Here is a 22280-nt window from a genome sequence, read left to right on the forward strand (position 1 = left end):
TTTTGCTATACCCTTACAGGATACAATTTATTTTATTTATGATGCATGTTTTGTATGATGCTAATAATACATTGTGCAAAAAATGATAAATAAATGAACATTGCTCTGTTTCTTCGATATGCGGCCTCCTAGCAAAAGTCAGCTGATAATACATAATAATACATTTATTATNCCTAAATTCTAAATCTGGATGCAGATACCGATCACAGAGACACCGCCGGCCTCTCCGCATGTCTTGTCAAGGTACCCTAAAATTATCAATATCTCGTTCTCTACTGCATACCGAAAAACATTGATACAATCACAAACTACTTACTAAACCTCGTCACCTTTGACAAACCAGACGAGACAGCAACTACTAGAACGGAAGGTTTGTGTATAACATTTTATCTTCTGGAACACTTTAAACCTTGTCAATTACGTGAACTCGGGTTCAACAAGTCGTCATCTCTAAGGGTTCCGTCGGTAAATACGAAATCTATACGACTCAACAAGTGCCTATAGGTAAGCTTGATCTCCAGTGAGGGCTCATCACAACTCGACCCCACACAACCGATCCAATACACAAGACTCCAGCTCAGCATCTCTTAACAACCATCTGGATGTCTACAAAATAATACTGATATTATCAGAAATCATAATCAGCGATGGGGGATTTCTCATTCTTTCATTCATTTCATGTGCGTTCACTAATTTTGCTATCGGACAATAAAAGCATAGCCTATACTCGAAACTAAGGGAGGAAGGGGCACATTCAGAGCTTCTATTGGAACTGTCTCTCTAACTTTTCAACTTGAAAAACATCACCTCCTTCCGGTTCAGTCGGGTAAAAATAGTTCTGACAGCGCAAAATATTATATCCCAGGTCGATTCAATCAAACTTATCTGACGATCTAGGTCGATTTACGGGGAAAACAACCTACTTAGTGGCATCTCCTGGGTTCAGATCCAAAGGTAAATATTCCAAAAGTTCGGGAAACTGGATATCTAGAGACCTCACAGAGATTCACCAGCAGCCTTTGCAACGACTTCAGCCAGGGTGGCTATGGTGGTAAACTAGGCTAAATCTTTGCTGTCCCGTTTCTCACCACAGCAAAAGGTACCTGCTTAGCACCTCGAAGTGACCTTTCTGGCTTTTCTTAGCAGGGCTCGAGGCCGACCCTCAAAATACAGAATCTCCACCATGTTCTTACCACATGGTGACCTCCACGTCAGGATCAGGTAACATGTAATTTTTTAGTCTGTTGAGTTGGGGGTAATAAGGTATCGTTCCTTTAACATACCTGGCAAAAATCCACTTTAAAAACTTATAAAATAACCTGGCCTTGGTTGTTAAACTAATGGCCTAAGGAAAACAGTCGTAGCTATATACTTACCTCTTGAAGCTCGACAGCAAGATTTATTTGCAAGACTAAATCGTTTATCTACTCTTCTACTACCTTTATGCCCTGTGGATCTAGACAAAATTCACTTTAAAATCGCAAACCAGTCGAAGGATGGTCGATAAGCCCTCTTTTTTCTATATGAAGTTATAACGTATCCAATTTTTGATTCGATCAAAAAGTGCTACTTGTCTAGGGGGGCTGGTACTACTAATCTAAAACTATATTAAAGATAACTTTAATTTTCTTACTAAGCATAAAAGCCTAACCAATTTCACTTCCTGATAAAGGCCTTAAACCCAACAGTAGGTGTCTAAAATGTGACCTTTACGAGGCTTCTCGCAGACTAGCATAAGTATATTTTTCTCCTACCATCTACATCAGCTGCTGACATGACAAAACATAGTCTCACCTGAATAATTTCAAGATTAAGTTAATAAACCTTGACCTACGAGTAAGTTCGGCACCGTTACGGCATCATACAAACAACTGGGAAAAATGACAGCAAATCCCAAAAAACAACAAATCAGGCGAGCAGAGGCGAATAGCGGAATATAATAACACATTATTTATTTATTTTTCAACACCAAGTGATACTAGGAATCTACATGGATAAAAACAGTATAAAGGTTGTTGGATTTAAAACCTCTCTTGGCATTGTTGACTTCGTTGTGGCATCTTTAATTCGGGTTGATATTTAGCCATAGATGAAATTATTTGATAAGATTATTGGCGTAGGCAGAACAATTATAGCAATATTATAAGGCAGACACTTTTATTAACTGATCTACGACCGATACGCCAAATAAAATATTATTTAATTAATAACTTTCAATCAACAGATCTAAAGCATGTTGGATACTCTTCAATCACATCGTACGCCTGTAATATAAACTTATGTTGATGACTCGCATGAATCTCACTGCCATGCGGGCAAATTATATCAATACACACTCTATCTGCATTTTAATGAGGAAAGAATTTCTGAATTCAGTTCAGTAGCTTTCCAGTTTATTCATTTCAAACATACAAAAGTACAAACCCTCCTACTTTGTGATATTAGTGCTGCTCTCACTGGGCATTTAGAACAAAACATGTTAATACCCTGAAATTAATCATGTTCTAATCTAGTTCTGTTACAGAAACTCGAAAACTTTCATCACATAGCGCCTTTGGTAAGTAGTCACCAGGAGCTAATAAACAAGTCTCTCACCAGATGCTGTGCATCGTCACATGCCGAATAATAGTACAAGTTTTACAAAACAATAAAACTTGTATTATTGAGCAGAGACGATGCACAGCATCCCAAGAAGGCCTCCTGGTGAGCTCTCTATGAAGAACTCCGAGCCCCCAGGTGACTAAAATGGCGGCAAACGGAAGTAAGTCAAATCAATTCCTATTAAATAATTGCGGAAATGACGTCATTTAAGGTATAAAATGGTAAAAAACTACACCGGAAGTAGACGCATCTCTCACCAGATGCTGTGCATCGTCTCTGCTCAATAATACAAGTTTTATTGTTTTGTAAAACTTGTACTATAATCTACCTCTCAACATATTGAGCAATAAACTTATTGAGTATTAAGTTTTTTTTCATAAATGTAGAAGTAAAAGTAAATCCTTTTGTTATAAAATCGAAGGAAAAAAGAAGTTTATCAAACAAATAATATTAAAACAAACAAGCAAAAATTTTACTATGAAGGCAAATTATTTTGGTCTGAATCTCTGAAAATGCATAATATGCAAAAAAAAACACCATCTTCCTTAAGTATAAAATTACCACGAACATTTGTGCAAAAAAAAGATGAGTCGTGACTTCGTGACTCGTGACGTTCGTGTATTACTAGCTTAATAATGAACGAATGAATGGTGATAAAACGCTAAAGCTGCGCGTTCGCTCCTTCATTCTTCATTCTTCCATTTGATCGCGCGCCTGACAGGCGATGCGCGTAGCTTGTGATGGCTCTATTTCACACTTTTGTAAATTCAACATTTTTATGATATTTATATCTTCTTAGTTTTCTTCGTAGTGTAATTTTAGTTTAAATTGTATTTATGCGTTTCTCCAAAATGGCGAATCAGTCCCAGAAAATGGTTTACAAGATTGTTCTCACAGGAGGTAAGTGTCATTTTGATATTTAGTAGAATATCCAAAGATTAACTGGAATTATTAATTGCTAGATTTACTAATCAAATGCCTAATAATTACAGTAAATATTTCAAGTGATTGTCGTGCCTTTTACGGTAGATGTTTGTGTTTTATTCAGTGCCACTCATTGATATTTTGACAAATCGTATTTAGTCCTAAAACTTACACGTGGGTTATTTTATGAGCGCATTTCAGCAAACAGAAGTCTGTATTTTTTTTCTGTACAGGACCTTGTGGTGGAAAAACTACGGGACAATCGCGTCTAAGCACATTCTTCGAGAATTTGGGATGGAAGGTGAGCATTCACTGTTTTAATTTTAGTGTAAGCCTTGTAAATATACCTAGTCCAAATTATAAAAAAAAAAGAATTACAACATTTACAACCCATTGTGCTCTTATTATTATGCTTTTATTGAATTTAATCAACTGTAAGCTGTGTATTGTCAATATTGGACTGAAATTCTTTATTTTCCAAAAATACTACTTCAGTGTACTTTTCCAAAATTTAAACAATTTTGTTTTATTTGATTGTGGCTTTTAGTCATCGCTTTGTTTTATGGTTGTAAAATGGTGTTCATGTTGAAATCTTTTGCTGGCATAACAGCCAAAATGTTCCCGAGGGTTTGGTATCTCCGATGGGAGACCCGATAAGACATGGTTCCACATTGTGTTTATTTCCAGGTGTTCCGGGTGCCGGAAACGGCTACCGTCCTGTTAAGGTACGAAGTGTAACCTACATAACTTGACCAAGTGCATGTAGATACACCTCAGACTATTATGCAGATATCTGATATACTTTGGAATACAATAGTGCTAGTAAATTATAAATACTTTGTTCTGTGTTAAAACACAATAAAACAATTTATTAAATAATTTGATACAGTACTTACATTAAAATTTTTCATGTTCTATAATTTAAAATGTTATGGCTAGTGTTAATTATAATTTTTATTTTCCTGATGATGAAATTTGTAATGTAATTCATACATTTTTGTTATCCCTTATATTTAACGGAAATGTAATTTTACTTTATAAATTAGATAAAATAAATTGGGCAGGCCTGTTTTAGATTACAGTTTATTGCAAAGTATTTTATTTTCTTTTGCAGTGGTGGTGTGAAGTTTGCAGATCTCAGCCCGGATGAAGGTAAGATGTTTATTTTGTTTTTCATTGTTTATTAAAATACCACTCATAAATACCACATGTAGGCATGAGCAGTATTTTAATAACAAGGTATCTTAATAGGAACTTGCATAAAGCTTATTGACCCTAATAATTACTGTAATTTTTATTGCCGAAAAATAACTTAGTGGTTATTATTTTTTAACATAAGTCCTATCAGGCTTATAAGTTGAAATGAAACTGGTTAGTGTTGCAAAATTTGTTCTGTTCGAAGATGCGAACATTAGGCGACATTTTTTGCAGTAATAAAACACCACGTAGCTTCGGTATTTTACCTATTATTATTTGTTTTTATTCACAGTATACATATAGACGACATGCTATGTAAGCGTTTTTTGTAAACAGCCAATTTTCAATTCTAGTTCAGTTAGGTATGACCGGAAAAACGTCAGTACATCATCTATTGTTTACGCTCATTCATCATGCCAAAGTTGACGTATTTATTGTTAAAATTGTTATTTTCTTATCTAATTTCATTATCACGAGACGACCTTGTCTAAGTTAGTGGTCGTTTTACCAGTTTCTAACGCGCTGCGATGCCATTGACCTCTGCCGCCATGCACTAGGCCCATGCATGACCATGATCAAGTTTTAAAAGGCTCTACCCGGGAGCGATTCTCGTGAATAGAAGAGATCGACGACTAAATAGAAAAAAAATGTCGGACTCGTATAATGTATAGTTATGTCGGGTGAAAGTTTTGAAACTTCACTCAATACAATAAATCCAATATTGTTGTCTATTTTGAGAAGAACTCTTATGAAGTGTTTCGAAATACCTAGTAGAGATTCTATGTCCGTTTTTTTGTCGCGCTCGCGCGTAAAGTCGAAATTGACGAAGGAGCTAGTCAACATTAATTATGTTTAGTGCACCTCTAAAACACTGACGTAGGTTGAATGTGAGACAGGTCGACAATACTAAGTCTGCCAAATGGGCTGCAGTGTCTACGTATGTATTTTTGTTTGACCTCATTTCCCGCTCTTTTCCGGACACTGTCTATAAGACTTCAATTATTTATCACTTCGTACTCTGTTACCTACCAGTGTTTGTATAAATTTTAATGAAAACAAAGATAAACGCCCAGATTGTTATTAATAATAACATGTAAAATTTGTTTTATAAACTAAAATGAGAAGATAACCTGGTCCACGCGCTCAGCCTAAAGTTGACCAGGAACTAATGTTTGAAATTTAAATAAATAGATAACACGCTCATTATTATCATGTTAATTGTTCTTTCAAAACCCTTGGCAAAAATCAGGACAAATAGTCGAAATTTCTACAAACTACTACACTTGTAATGATTTGTTCTGACACTTCAGCCAGAGTTATGATGGTAGTTCATTGCCAAATCGTACCTACTATAGGGGATTAAAGTCCGCTTTGAATGATCCACTTGGATTTACATTAAAACGATATGTTAGTTACTTTAGGTTTATTGTGTAACAAAGCTGTGTGAATTTGCGCTAGCTTTAAGCGATTTAATTTAGCAGCTCCACTAGTCACGTGTGAGGTTTATTTTCGCTTCAAAAGCTTTTATGTAAACTGTAGCTATAGCTGAATATTTATTACTAGAATGGCTCGCGAATCCCCACGCGAATGACGCGAACGTAGATAATTGTAACCAAAAAACTAAATTAATGCTCATCTACGCTCGCATTGATTAATTCATAAATCATCATAACAGACGTGATCTACAACTGACTCTGAAAACCACGGATATTTTAGTCGAAATCATTAAGAATAATAGTAGTAGCCGACTATACATTACATTATCTTGGATATGCCCAATTACCCTAATTGGTCATTATTGCTCAATTTACTTATAACAATAATAGCTATTGTCATCCGATTTGGTTCCTATTGTGTTATGAAAATAAGTCGTTTAAATAAATCCGATAAAAACATCTACAAGGTCGCTGGGTAATTCCTTACCGACATGGGGTGTTTTCATCCGCATTTTTAATTGGTTTATATGAATAGAGTTATATGCAGGAGGTGTGTCACTTGCCGGGTTTCAGTCCAGAGCGGCGGGAGCACGTGACGTGGTGACGTAAAATTTCACGGCCACGTTCACGGCATCACCGCGAACTAGAAATAAAACTGCGTACCACCACGCCTATAACCCATACAAAATAACGTGAGCGTAGCACGCCGGCATATTGGCGAAACACCAACATTATCATTGCTCATTAAAATAATTCATTCTGAAATCCTAAATCAAATAGGTATTCTCCTGAGTTGTTTCACAATGATTCTATTCTATCGTATAAAATCGAAGTTTTATTAGCTATAACTCGGCTATTGTCAATTTAACTTTGTACTCGAAATCGAGGACAACATTATTAGGTCACAATATCTGCTGAGGGCTATAATTTAGTAAATACAAATTACTTTGTCCAACCCTTTGAATGGTATAATTTATGTTCCATACATACATCATTATCTGGCTTGTTTATTAGGTCCATTTGTAGTCTTCAGTTACATTATCAAGATGTTGATAGATTGATACCAACAGCATCTTGATATTTCGAGTTATTTCTCATTATGTTCAGGCAGATTTCTCAAACGCAATAGCGCGTTTTAATGACTCTGATTGGTTGTTAGTGTTGTACAACCGATACTGGTTGGGTATGTTGTGTAAAATACTTGTAGAAATCATAGTTACAGGTTTTCCTTCTATTTTACTGTGAATCATTGGCATCATTTCCCGTTGGAGGAAAGTCTCACTTCGAAATAGATAGAGAGAAATGATTCCTATAACCAATAGGTATCGTTAGAGCCAAGCGACTCTGGCTCTACTAACGACCTATGTACCTTTTGATTATTACCATTTCATTGCTCTACATCGAGCATGATTGCAAATACAAACAAAACTAGGTTTTACGTACTGTTTTTGGAGCTTCATCAATGATGACGGTATTCTTTTGCATCATCTCAAGTGACGCACAACTTGGAACTGCGGAATTGCTTACTTTTTGCATGTTTAATGAAGTGACTCACTCTACCACCTCCTGTGAATTTCGCCGATTTATTTTTAAACTTATTTGGTTAATGTTATCTGTGTATAGTTCGATATTTTTACGTTATCTCAATCAGCGTATCTTCTATCTACATCCTGCACCCACGCCCGTAGTTCAGTTTTAAATGTTACTTATTCTCACGTGATATCAGTTCCTGTGCCAAAATCATCAGAAGCTTGAAGATCTTAATCAGGCCAACGCTCTGTTCTTTCATCAATCCGTTTTGGCTAACCCATTGGATCTTTGAGAGGTCAATAGTCTCTGGACTCTGAACGCTGATAATTTGATACCAGTCTCACAACAATGTTGAGTTGGTATCATTCAAATAAGTTAGTAGGTAAATGCTGTAGCAAATTTTCCAAACAGTGATTCTTATTCAACCGATGTATAATAATGCAGTCCAATAATCACGTCTTTGGTAATGTAATGTCCGTCGCATGACGTCAATCGCGGTTTTAAAACACTACGGATGATTGTGTAGGAGGCAGCATTGTTTGCATCTGTTTTAAACATTTATCTTATCTTGCGACTGAAATCCCCAGGAGCACTGTTACATATATTGATTCGAGCTAGACGCATTTACATAACAAAAGTTAGGTTTCTTTTTCTAGCAACATCGTTTTCGTTATCTTGTCAAAGTGAGATGCGTGTCGAAATAAACAAACGCCCGGACTAGCTTTTTCTAAAGTAGCGTAGTCGGTTGGTAACGAACGTGTAATTATCAGTGTCAATGTTATTCAATATCAAAAGAAGTAGATATCTATAGGTAGAAAATAGTATTGGATCGTTACGAAACTCTATTCATGGGGTGACCTCGCACCCGTTTTATGTAACCTCTAGATGTTTTCATGTCTCAATTGTTTTCTTAGTCCAGTCGTATCCACGTTTTATTGGGTAACTTGATGCTGTAAGGTCGGCTCCTTTATTGTTATTGTTTTGTGGTGAACTGTATCAGAATCGCCGGTGAGTGTTTCAGGCAAGAAGTGCACTGCGGATTGCAAGCGGTGCACTGCCGCGGCCGTCGCTCAGGCGAGCGCGGGTAACAGTGGTGAGTGGTCTGAGTGATCATCATCATGCAGCCACTTTTCCATTTCCTTAGTAGGACTTGCGCTATTGTGATGCAACCTCACCACAAGCCATCATTGTAAGGGCCTTCATTCACTGGGCGCTATCGCGTAAATAAAATGCTAGATTCTATCGTGAGCGTTGTTTTTGACTTCGAGCTCAAAATTGAATCTTACACTGATGCTTCACAGGTCTACATGAATTGAGCGCCTCTAGATCACACTTGTCGAATTCATAATACCGCACCGTTTCAATCTTCTCTTCCTCGCAATCTAATTGTTCATTACCATAAATAATTAGTCGTCTTGTATAGCTAAATAATTGATTTGGGGCCAGTAAAAATAAATCTTATCTCGCTCTAATGAAGTGACCGGTTTTGTACGACCGCATTAAATAATGACATAAATAATTCACTTTTAAAATGTTTTTAAGTGTTTTAGGTTTTTTTATGAATTCTAATTATAGCTACTAATTGCGGTTGCTGGTGATTAAAATATCTTTATTGGAACGTGCAGGCAATTTTAACGCGCAATTCGGTGGTTTGCATGATTCTTTACAAATATTTTCCCTATAAATGTTGACTAATAATATCAGAAACCAGCTATCAAAGTGTTGAAAGGTTTCGTAACCAAAGAGGACTTCCCAATATCACACGGTTTCTTGAATAATTGTCAAAAACAGATATTCCCCGCAATGTTGCTACGATAATTCCAAACCGTGCCAATTCCAGAAATTCTATGTAATCCTACATGCTGTAAGCTTTTCCAACCGTAAAGGAAACCACTTCTCAAAATCACGCGGTTTCCAAAGATGCCATTGACACCTCCATTGTTGACTACAATGATGACGATATTCCAAGGAATCTCGAGTACTTAGCCAGTAATATTGTTTAACGTCACCAGGGGCGTGTCCGTCACTTTGGCAAAGTCCACTTTTACTGTGCCAAAAATATGGAGACACTTGATTAGTTTTGGAGCAACTTGTAATTTAAAATCATTTTTCGAAGAATCGTCATAACCAGTTCTATTACGTAGTACCTATACCTACATGTGACTTGTAAAAAAAGTTGAAACTTAATAAATCTATTCTTCTTTTATTGCCAAAGAAAACGCAAACTTTAATGCGCAAATACGAAGTAATGGTACTTTAATAGCCCTAACGTAATTTGTATCTAACAAAGGATATCGTTTTGTTGTCAAAACACGAAAGAATAACTCGACATCAAAATTAAAACACGCGATATCCAAATAAACTTCCTCCGATGTCTTCGTTGTTTGCATGTTTATTAATATTCGGTTTCATTCCGTATTCTTAGTATCTGTATTTGCATTTCAAACTGTTTATGCAATAAACGGTAGTATATTTACTGAAAGATGATCAATATTTTAGTGAAGGGTTGGTATTTACTCTGATATGGGTATAAGGGGTTCTTCAGGGCATGTTAGTCGTGCACCCGCTATTAACTCTAGCTTGAACATGGTGTCTTTGTTCACAAATTGCCAGTCAGTGTGACAAAGCCCTACGTTGGTTGGAGGATCACGCAGAGTAATAAGAATATTAATCTTTAGTTACATAATGTCATCGACCATACAACTCAAATATCGTAAATATTTTGGTCTTGCAGATAATAACTGACCTCCCGTCTGCGTGATACCTACTAAGCGTGTGGTCAACTAGTTTTAACTAGATGGCTCACAAAATTTACATAACAATTTGATTTCATAACATTTAGTGATATTTTCTGGATACATGGATTATACGTTATTGACAACACAAACCCATAGTCATGAAAGTTTGATGCCGTTCGATTCGTCCTCGGTACGAAAGAAATGCCCTCGACCTTTAGAATTCAATTAACTACAACAATTCCATTATTTGATTACAGAACAGTCCTTCTGATAAAAATTAATTGGTAGTCGCCGAAACGGAAAGACAGGGAAACATTTTAAGAAAAAATCTATTGCTTCCTTGTTTACGTTTATCCTTGTTTCTTTGCTTTGTCATTACCCCGTTTATTTCATTTTTTATTACGTTTTAATTAAATAAAATAAAACAAGAAATTTTTGTATCTAATGACAATTTCCTTGCCCTGTGAGTTGATGTCTCATTTCATCGATTGTTTTACTGATCTGCTTTAAAACTTATAATATCGATCAGTGATCAATAAATTAACGTTTGTTTAACTCTATACGGTTCTTAGCGCCTGTTCAAGATCACGATTCCGCGATCGAAATGACTCACATCGAGTGAGATTTTTCATGCTAAATATTTTTTTCTCGCTCTGTCGGCTGTCACCATCACATAAATCGGTCGACGCAGCTGTCCGTCGGCCAAGAGCCGCAGACAGTTTTTTCTTCCGCAATTCGAAATAGCCATTATTTCTTCAATTACATTTTTTATGTTTTCTATGAAACTGTTCTCATTGATAGTTAGATAACTCCTAAAAAGTATAGGATATCTTGTAGCACAGTACGCGGACGAGTTCATTGGCGTATAGTAGGTAGCTGAAAATAAAACGCAACTAGATCGTCACGACACTCACGGCCAGCTCGTCTCCCAGGCCAGAGTCAAAAATACTGTATTCTTTTTTTTTAACAAGACCGAGAATATTTTGTCACATGTCTTTTTTTTCTAAAGCTCTTACAGGATAGTCACATGTCTCAATGTCTGTTTACTTTCACAATTGTTTATGTTTGAAACCTCGAAGGAAAACAAGTGTCGTGCATCTGACCCTTCTCAAGTTCACAATTTTATTAACTCCTGTAAACCAAGGTTTTAAACTTGTGTGAATCGGTTTTTATTAAACCTTGTAATCGAAGCTTCTTCGGTGTAGAAACTAGATATCTCTTGTGTCAGCCAGATCGACTAAGTGAAGTGCCGATGTAAACTGATACTGGTCATAAACAGTCTGCTAATAAACAGTTGTTGCTAACTTCTTGTCGACTAGACGATGCAGAATCAAGTAGTTCCAAATTCTCTACTTGCAACGCTTCAAACTATCTTATCAGTTAATTTGTAATTTAACTGGATATACATGTTATGTAATCCGAATTCCATCGTGACAATTGTCAGGTAGTTATTGTGTTTGGTCATTAACACAGCGATGTACGTTTACAATGATGATTGGTGTAGATAGCACGTTCGTACGTATACGTAACATGGGTAGATACTTAGGTTTGTACCATCACGCGCTTTTTGAATGACAATGGCAAAAGATGATTGTACGTTTTCAATCCTGAGAATATCCACATCACGGCGTTTACACAAAAAATGACGTTTGGTAAAAATCACAATGTGTTCTCAGTCGGAAAAACCAGCGAAACTATGTTCTAGCTGTTAGGTAATGAAATATATGTAGAGCTACCTATTTGACTAGGGATTAGATTCTGCTTGCGTACCCAATAAATTGTTCACGAATTGGCGTGCTTGGAAACATGTAAATACGAAGTCACCAAGCAAATATTTGCATTTTAGGGCCCAAAAATTAGATCAGTTTCCTAATATTCAATGCTTACGTTGAAATGTTACTCTTAATTAATTAATTCGAAAGGTTCGCGTTTCGAATAACATGAATGAATTCATTCTCATTTTGTATTTTATGAGGATGCATCTTAATTAGTTTGCATAAGGTGCATCGATGCGCTTGCAAATGACTGGCATTCGTTTCGTTCGTTTGCTGCGCTATATTAGTCACTTATAAAACTGAATTGTATGTGAACAGATATTTTCCTATAGCCAACTGAATAACAAAGCGCTTGCACACATTTATTATAGGTACTTGCATTATGATTATGCAAAGAGATATGAAACATACGTCCAACAATATGTGGGTTATGAGTTTTTTATGAAGCTGACATGGTTTTAATACCGCGTTATTCTACGATTATATAATATTGGCAAAGATAGTGGTGTATTTTGGTCTTGAATTGTCGATTAAACGTTGAAGTCCGAAGTTCAGATTTTACAAATTCTTTTAACAGTTATACAACATTATCGTCGAACTGAAGTCTAATTCGAGAGGAAGCCATTTATCTCGTCTAGTGACGTCTGTCGTAAAAACAGTACCTATAAAATGCTCGCTGGCGCAAACTCTACATACCCTAATTTTGCTTGAGCAAAGCAGTATTATTTTGCTGTGAACAGTCATTTCAAAGTCTAATATTGCCGACGCCTGAATTATCCAGGAAAAGATTTTTTGAGGTAACATTGAATTTCAAAGAAGACTTTTACGTCTTTTAATCTAAGTTTCCTTTGCGAAGTGTAAATAATGTATGAAGTCGTCTTTTCATTGACCTGAAATAACACAAAGTTCTAAAGACAATTTTAAGAAACCCCTAGTATTGGCAGCGGTCGCTCTAACAACGTATGTTTTGGCTACAATTCAACTGAGCAAATTGTAGGTTTATTGTTTTAGAAAGTCTGCTTTTATCATATGACCATACGACCCAAACGACCTCATAAATAGGAGCCGCTATATTTAGGCTATACGTATCTTGCTTACTTTACCCATTGTCCATATTTCACTCTTGAATCTGCACTTAAACGCGGTATCTGTAAACTTGTCTGTCTAGCTCCTCTACTCATACAAACATACTTCATAGATATTGACAATAATAAACAAAGCCCCGCTATCGTAGACGTCAAAAAGTCGTATCTTATCAATTTACTAAATAGGTACGTTTTATTATTAAGAAGATTACAAATACGAATGATAAAATAAAAATATCTTGTTCCTTAGACTTAACCTTCATAAATCATGTATGTCGACGAGGTTTTATTTTGGATTAAACGAATATAAGTTCGATGAGTACTAAAGCTTGTTGCAGACCAAGAGCTAAGCTAAGTTACTTCAGCTTAGCTCTCATAGCTAACGCAGCGCAGTTTTCCGTTGTTATTGTATAGTTTGCAGCTTGCACACAATTCTGGGAAACTGCTTCAGTTGAATTTAGCTCTTGGTCTGCAACCCACATAATGCATTTTAGAGAGTAGACATAAAACAAAACAAAGACAATAATATTTTCACTTGCAGTTCCTTCAAGCGAAGCAATTAGTTTGTTAGCCTTATAACAGTATGAAATGTTTGTTGCAGCCACGAAGTTCCAGGAGAACCTTCTGAAGACGATGATACAGATTGAGAACACGTTCTTCGAGTTGGGCCGGACCTGCCAGAGGAACTGTTTGATCATCTGCGACCGTGGCGCCATGGACGCTAGTGCATGTAAGTTTTTAATGAAATGTACATAAAAGATACGTTCGTTCGTTTCAGCCAAATGACGTCCAGTACTTTCCATAATGAACGATCCTGCGCTGCCCGCATCCAGGTTCTTCTCGCGACTTATACCAGATCGTCGGTCCACCTAGTAGGAGGCCTGCCCACGTTACGTCTTCTAGCCCGTGGTCGCCAAAAGATGAAAGGGCCATTGAAACGAAAGGACGATAGAGCGAGTATCTCTACGTTATCCAATCAGACATAATAAGATTATTAATAGAACTAAAGTAAGGCTGTAGGCAGGCCACATAACTCGTAGAACAAACTGTTGGGGAAGAAACGCGTGACGACCACGCATCGTATGACCTTGTAGGTGGGCTGCCCTCATGGTAGACCAACGACCTGCTGAAGGTTATGGGAAGCGTCTAGATTAGGTAGGCCTTCATGTGCCTGTGGACGGTTCAAAACACCTACAGTTTTTTTTTGTAGATACAAATTATATTCATATTATTTTCTCACTTATCTTTTTACATTGGAGCTAAAGTTGGGAAAGTACCTATAGATAACACATACGCTATTTATTAATTACCTACCGATTAATGATAAGAAAGTTAATGGATTATGGATCTAAATGGTTTATTTTTATTTGTCTATCTTGCAGTTGCGAACTTTTTGCGATATGGTTTGAATGACGTTTGGCCATTTAAATAATATATCATTTTAGCAAATCTGGGATCAATATGTAGATAGCAAATGTTTATATTATTATATGCATTATGATGTATGAAAGATGATCAATATACTTACGTAGGTATCTAAATGTCACTACATACTTACACAGTGATAAGTATCTGCATTCTCACGTGAATGTGACGTTTTTCATGTGTTTATTATCATCATACTCTTTATTATTGCTTACATTGTTGAGCACTCCCAGGGAAAACCTGAAGTGGTAGGTTAACATTCAAAATACGACTTTAGTGACACACTGGCATAGACTAACGCCCGATTCCCATATTCAATCCTTGTCCAAATCCGGATTACAACTGTCAAATTGAATTCAGTTTTAGATTATATTTCCAAAATTTTCGATGCATGTACACTTTAATATTGTTTAAATAGTCTTATAAACAATATAAAAATGTAAAAACATCAAAAACCGCAGTTATTTTGGCCAAAAACATATTAAAATTTGACAGTTGACAATCCAAATCCGTATAATTTGGATTAGGATTGAATATAGAAATCCAGCATAAGACAGGACTATTGTGGTAGAGTCTAACCAAGTCTTATCCCTCTAACTTGCCATGGCATAAATAAAATACATACATTAGTTTCATTCATGGTCTAAATAAAGAGGACCCTTTTGGAGCAACTGTTGCTTTGCGAATTTAGTTTGCGAGCATTCGATGTGTAATCCAAACATTACACAGCCTACGGCGATTCATGAAGTCTGACACCATTGGCGTTAGAAACATAGAATCAGGACTCATGTGCTCTCTGAAACTGTTAGCCTCCTGCGAAAGATTGTTTTCTCATCGCTCGCGCAAGGTAAAGCTCGCAAGCTGAATTCGCAAAGCGAACGCTTCTAGTGAATGCTAACGAACATTCAGTGAACAAGTATCTTAATTGTATATAACCAAGTACCATCTTTACAGTTATATCGAAGGAGAAGTGGGAGGCCATGTTGACTGCCAATAACTGGAACAGTGTAGAGCTGCGGGACAACCGGTATAACCACATCGTGCACATGGTGTCGGCTGCCAATGGAGCCGAAGACTTCTACTCGACTGAGGTAACGTTTTTTATCGAGTTTTTGTCGTCGATATCGAGGTTTCTGTAACGGCCGCGGTGAATACAATAACTGACAGCAACTAAGAGATAATGGTACATATCGTCAGTCAGTAAGGTCTTGTTTCAGGAATTTCCCAAACAAAATAGACATTTGAAATGAAAATACAAATTTTGAGACGAATATTATTGAAGCTGTTCAATCATTATCGTGACAAAGTAAAATAAGACAAATGAAATGTATCTTTCGTTTCGCATGTTGCAAATAATGTTAATATCCAAATATAAACTAAATACTACCAACAATATTGCGGAGCTATATTTTGATGCTGCCAACATGACGTTGATTAAGAAGCAGCTTTATATTTTTCAGTTATCATTATCATTGTGATACTATATCACTTGTCTTGAAAAGTGTTTATACCTACTTTCAGGGCTATCCAAGATGCAATCTTGTACACTCTGTAGCAATTTTGTAGCGGTTGCGGTGTCGTTATCACGCTTAAAAATACATTCATTACGCTAACGCATGCTGTCCAAGTAGGTACCTATTAACGGCAAAAATCCCTGTCCCTAGCCAATCTTGGCAAAGTGGCTCGTGACGTCACGTTTCACACTCGCTCTCGACTAAGTTGGCAGGCCAATGATTCATCGCGTTAATTATCACACTGCACAATTAAGGACTGAAATTGAAAACAATTTTGCGCTATAATATGGTGACTATGACACAAAACAACATAGATCGTCTTCTATTATTATTAAATTAAAGTATTTAAGTATGTTTATATCCGTCGTCTAGTACCCATAGTACAAGCTTTGCTTAGTTTGGGACTAGAGGCGCAGTGTAAAATGTCCAAGGATATTTATTATTATTTATTATAGGATTAGTTTTGTCTTCATGTAGGATTATTTTAATCGCATCACAAATCTTAAAGAAAGATCTACAGTACTGAGCTATAATAATATTTACCTCGCTAGCTCATAAATCCAATAAAATCCAATAGGTAATTCACATAAAAGTTATCTCCAATTAATTTGAACCTTATCTGAAAGACTTAAGTTCCTAATTTATTGGGGAAGTACGTCACTTTGAGGTATGTTGACTTGCTGCGGAATGAACGTGCGCAAGTTAGTAATTAGCTAGATGAACTGTGATAGAATGTGCTACGCTATAGGCAATATTTTGTTCTAATCAATACCTCACCTCTCTTATCGTTTGCAGTAGCGGCGTAAGGGGGGGGCGGTGGGGGCGGTCCGCCCCGGGTGCCAAGCATCAGGGGGTGACACAAGTCGCGCAGATTAGTACTCACTGGCACATCTGCATGGGCAAATCTGCGGTCTATGTCACGATACGGGAGGGTGGGGGGTGCGATTGTCTTTCAATCTTCGAATCGGTAGGTAACCCCAAAATCCTGGGGNATCTTCGAATCGGTAGTTAGGTAACCCCAAAATCCTGGGGGTACCAGGGGGTGCCATAGGACTTGTGACAGGGGGGGGGGGGGGGGGATCGCCCCGGGGGCCAACCCATGCTACGCCGCCACTGATCGTTTGCACAGGCAGAATGTAGTATACCGGTTTATACTGAACATAATATATTCCTAATTCAATGTAGATAAGAAGCATTTTACCTTTGTATAATTATTACGCCTACAAATGCATATTTCGGACCTAGAGATGTCACGTTACAATATATCTAGTTATCATCTATTACATTAAAACACGTGCGCGAACGTCAACGTTGTAAAAAACGTGACACAATATAAGTACATACATACAAATCAAGTGGTATAACGAGAAAAATAACTGTTATTACGTTTTACATTGCTAATGCAGTATTAGAGCTAGCTTGTTCGGTCGTCATTCTTCATGACATATATTTTTGCAAATTACCATCACGCTATGACGGCAATTTGCATGATATTCAATTTAGCATAGTACTTGGAACAATGAGGTATAATAAAATGATGAAAAAGTGTGTTTTAACACAATTATGTTATGGTTTGTGAGTGTAAACACCAGTCCTCACTAGTTATTATAACAGTCCCACATAATATTTCTACGATACATGTAGTTACTCGTTTAGATTACATTCCGAGACAGAATAATAGCATAATAATTTTAATCAAGTGTATGACAGGTGGTTCTTTATGAATGTGTCAAGATACATAATTGAACAAATAGTTTGTTCCTTTTACACGTTATTTAACTATTTACATACACAAGCATCATGATTTAATTAGATAAATGAAAATTTCTGATGCTTATGACTGTTCAAATTAATTATTGTTTGTGTACTTATTTTGTGATCTGAATTATTTTTCTTTTTATTCACTACACTTGTCTTATCTGTGTTAATGCAGCTTATCTGTAGGGTATTTTTAATCTCGTTCATCGTTTAGATAACCATTGTTTTGGTTTCGTGACATAATACCCTCAAGGTCAATACTACTACTCACTATTAAAGTTTACAAACAATTAAGTTTATTCACTTAGTAGTATTCTTATTCAACTACTCTCAAAACTTCGAACTCGGTTCATTATGTTGAATGAGGGTTTTCGCGATTGAAAAATCCGCCAGATGGCAATACGTAGACGCGAGGTCCAAATGCTGCGTGATTGGTGAATTTTGACATATCTGTCAATTTAATAAATTAGACCAAACATTACCTTAATTTCTTACATGGGTAATTAAAAAAAACTATAATTATGTTTGTATTTGTTACAGGACCACGCCTGCCGGTCGGAGGGTGTCGAATTAGCTCGGGAGCTGGATTACAACGCGGCCGCCGCGTGGATAGGGCACCCTTATTTCGACGTCATCGACAACTCCACCGACTTCGACAAGAAGATGAACCGGCTCATCGCGTGCGTGTGCCAGAAGATCGGCATCGACACCGGCGACCGGCTCAACGTCAACTCGAAGAAGCGCAAGTTCCTCGTCAAGTCGCCGCTCGTCGCCGACACGGAGTTCCCACCTTTCCAGGACTTCGATGTCGTTCATAACTACTTGCAGAGCGACGTCCGCAAGGCTCAAGTTCGCTTGCGCAAGCGCGGCCAAAAGGGCCACTGGTCGTATATTCACACCATTCGCAAGTTCCATCCTACAAATGGTCAATCCGTAGAGGTGCGCACGCAACTCACGCACCGCGACTATCTCAACATGCTCCCGCAGAGAGACGACGCCCACTTCACGATATTCAAAAAACGCCGCTGCTTCATCTACAACAATCAGTACTACCAGTTGGACATTTATAGACAGCCCACGCATCCCAGGTGATTGTTACTCTCAATTTGATTCTCTTCACTATCTACCTATCTACTCTGCAGCTTTAAGTATTTTATACTTATTTATGTATTATATTTATTAATAAAGGTGTTGCTATGTGCTTATCTTATTTATTTGAGTACCTCAAAACTGATAGCTGCTCGTCTCTTTCAGGTAAATTATTGAGGCTTCAGTAGTGTTTAGTCGTGCAATTTTTTCAATTAGTTCGTCAGCTATTTTCATTGTAGTCTAAAATGTAGTTGTTGATATTCCAGGTGCCGCGGCTTGGTGTTGCTCGAGACATACAGCGCCGCGTACGACCAAGATTCGCTACTGGCTTCGCTTCCTAAATTTCTAGCCATAGAGAAGGAGGTGACTGGTGACCCAGCCTACTCAATGTATAACTTGTCTCTGAAAGAAGACTGGAAGACATCCAAAAGGTATTACAGAGGCAATGACTGCAATGGTGAGTTTACCACCGAACACTTCCGCTTGTTTTACCAACAATTAAGTACAGTACTAGCTGCTTAATGATATTTTGGACGTCATTATGCTACAAGTGATAAGCAAAATATTCCAACTTATTTTTCTGTTTGGCTACATTTATTAGCAGCCATGAACTGTACTTTGGTTGATCTAACAAACGGAAGAGACAGTTGACCAACCTGTCGCGATATGTGTTGTTTACATTTCCTCAAATCTCAATCATTTCTTATGCATGTGACAACTTTCCATGTGGACACTGGCGTAATTGTGTTTAGTATTTAGTTCTTAGCCACCTTATTAGTCGTGTTAGATTTTATTATTCTTAGTCTGTTCCTAGTTTTTCCTTTAAATGTTTATAGTTGTTGGTGTTTTTAGTTTCACATTCAAGCGTCCCGCACCGTAGTGTGACCGCTAGTGTGAAAGTTTATAGCTGTTCAGTATATCATCCAAGTATTTGTTTAAAGCCAAAAAATGATTTTGCAGATTCGAAAGCAGTTATTCTGGGACATAAATGCTCTGATAGTATGTCAACCGATGACTCATCTAACACGGACTAATATTACGGTTCAAGATTTACATTTATCATTGTTATGGACATTAACACTTAGTTTTCGCGACTAACACAATAGCGCCAGTGTTTCATTGGGAGTGTGTAGATGCGAGGGGTTATAAGGTGTTTTTTTGTGGTTTATCAGGAGTTGCTAAATGGTCGATGAATGGCAGTGATGAGAAACTGAATGGCCATGGCGATAAGATTAACGGCCACGGGGACAAAATTAACGGCCACGTGCACGAGAAGATCAACGGATGCGGCGTCAAAGAGAATGGAGTCAAAATGAACGGGCACCACGACTCCGGGCCGAAAGCCAAAACCAATGGGGTCGTCCCGAACGGCAACGCTCGCGACATTGAGGTGGAAAACTTAAAGAATTCCCACAGAATCGATCTCGGATCACCAAAGATACCCAAGGTTGCGCTTAAGATATAAACAAGATATTCAACTATACCTACCTACCTATAGATGTAATTTTTTTAATTCCACTTTGTAATGTTTCAATATACACCAAATTGTTTGTAAATTACTATTAAGAATGATTTAGGGATTACTACTATACTATAAAATCATACTTAAACTTTTATATCTACCGCCAATAACCTGAAAAGTACGCATATGGCTATATCATATATTGTATTTATTCATATTAATGTACAAATGCCAAATGAAATCTATTTTTGTAGTATTCCTTGAGCGTAACATATATGAAATATCGATGCACTCTATGAAATAAAATATTGTAAAAACGAAATGTATTGAAAATAATACTTTATATGGTTTGTGCCTTTACATAAATATTATATATTTGAATACTTGAACATATTTATTACATGTATTACATCTATTTTGTCGCAAGTACTTAATGCGTCGCAATAAAGTAAATTTAAGTATTGTTGCAGTATGATTAGATTATCTTAGTAAGTACTATCTACTTTTACCTAATGAATAGCATTTCATTTTATGTTTGTATTTGTAATGGTGCGTCCACACTGGGCGAACGGGCTCGCGCGGCAAACTCGACATCCTGCTCACTCAAGAGCAAGGTGAGCAGGATGACCAGCTTGCCGCGCGAGCCCGTTCGCCCAGAGTGGACGCACCATAAATCGAATTCTTTGGTTATTGCCTACTTTTAATCTGCCAACGTTTACTGTAACTGCAAGAATTTTAAAATGTAATAATACAATTTATTTAATTTTGTAGTTTTAAGATCAATTTTAAAAATCTTGATGTCGTGGCGTTATAGTAGATTTAATTTAGGGGTCCAAATGTTAGATTCCCTTCGATTAATGAAATTAGTGGTCCCCCCTAAAGTATTGTGCTGGCCTGCTACGGTCGAATATGCTGAAATATATTTTTGTGGTAGATTGAAGCAACGTCGGTTTTGCCCTAATATTTACTTTATTGCAAAATGATAAAATGTTGATTACAGAAGTGTAAATGTAAGCGTCTTCAGTGTATGTATGTCTACACTTGAGAGTATGTTAGTGATGAGGCTATTCATGCGTTTGGCGAATAGCCATCATAGCATCGTTAATGGCTGTGCTATTATAATTGAGAAATGCAGAGCTCAATCTTAGCTAACATGTGTCGGCAATAAACATGTGACAACTATTATGTATAGGCTCATTTCATATGGATTTTTAATACGACCAGCTACCGACAGTATCAGAAATAAACTTGTTATAAAAATTTGACACGGTACGTGTGGTACTTAATTAGTACAAATATGGCTTTGTGATACTATTTCTATTGTTTACTGTGTAGCAAATTTTTCCGTGTATGCTGTCGCTGATATAGCTATTGGATGTAAAAATCTAAAATTTGCATGTCTATACATTCTGCATCATTTCTGAATAAAGAAGAAATGCAAAGTTCGTTTTTGTTTTATTTTTTGATGGTGAGTACTCCTCTGCTGCCCCATTTTCGATACACAATATCTTTAGCTTTCTCTTTCAAGCTCCTTACATCTGCTGTACCGGTTGCGTGCGTCACGTATACAGGGTGGAATTTTGTAATGTCACCTGGAGGGAAATGCTTATTTAGAAAATTTTACTCAAAGAAAACATTCCTTTATTTTTGAAAAGAAAGAATTGCATTCAAAGATTTTCAAAACATTTTCGAGAAAATTTACCACCATACCATCAAATTTTCTTGAGTTCTATTTCTTTATTAAAA

General features: G+C 36.8%; 1 protein-coding gene across 3 annotated transcripts; it reads left to right on the forward strand.

The window, feature by feature from the left end:
• Positions 1 to 3289: 3289 nt before the first annotated feature.
• Positions 3290 to 21979, forward strand: Ttd14 (TRPL translocation defect 14). 3 transcript variants are annotated; one of them, XM_028320038.1, is made up of 9 exons: positions 3290 to 3501; positions 3759 to 3826; positions 4213 to 4250; positions 4640 to 4677; positions 13888 to 14016; positions 15666 to 15802; positions 18524 to 19071; positions 19339 to 19529; positions 20245 to 21979. In XM_028320038.1, the coding sequence occupies exons 1-9, from the start codon at positions 3438 to 3440 to the stop codon at positions 20535 to 20537; spliced, it is 1506 nt and encodes a 501-aa protein (XP_028175839.1). In that variant the 5' UTR covers positions 3290 to 3437; the 3' UTR covers positions 20538 to 21979. The 3 variants fall into 3 exon arrangements, with proteins under 3 accessions (XP_028175839.1, XP_028175841.1, XP_028175840.1); XM_028320040.1 differs by having other exon boundaries at positions 19339 to 19503; XM_028320039.1 differs by lacking the exon at positions 4213 to 4250.
• The last annotated feature ends 301 nt before the right edge of the window (positions 21980 to 22280 follow it).

The sequence above is a fragment of the Ostrinia furnacalis genome, unplaced genomic scaffold, assembly GCF_004193835.3.
Source record: "Ostrinia furnacalis isolate ACB-3 unplaced genomic scaffold, ASM419383v2 OfSCF7341, whole genome shotgun sequence".
Taxonomy (NCBI): domain Eukaryota; kingdom Metazoa; phylum Arthropoda; class Insecta; order Lepidoptera; family Crambidae; genus Ostrinia; species Ostrinia furnacalis.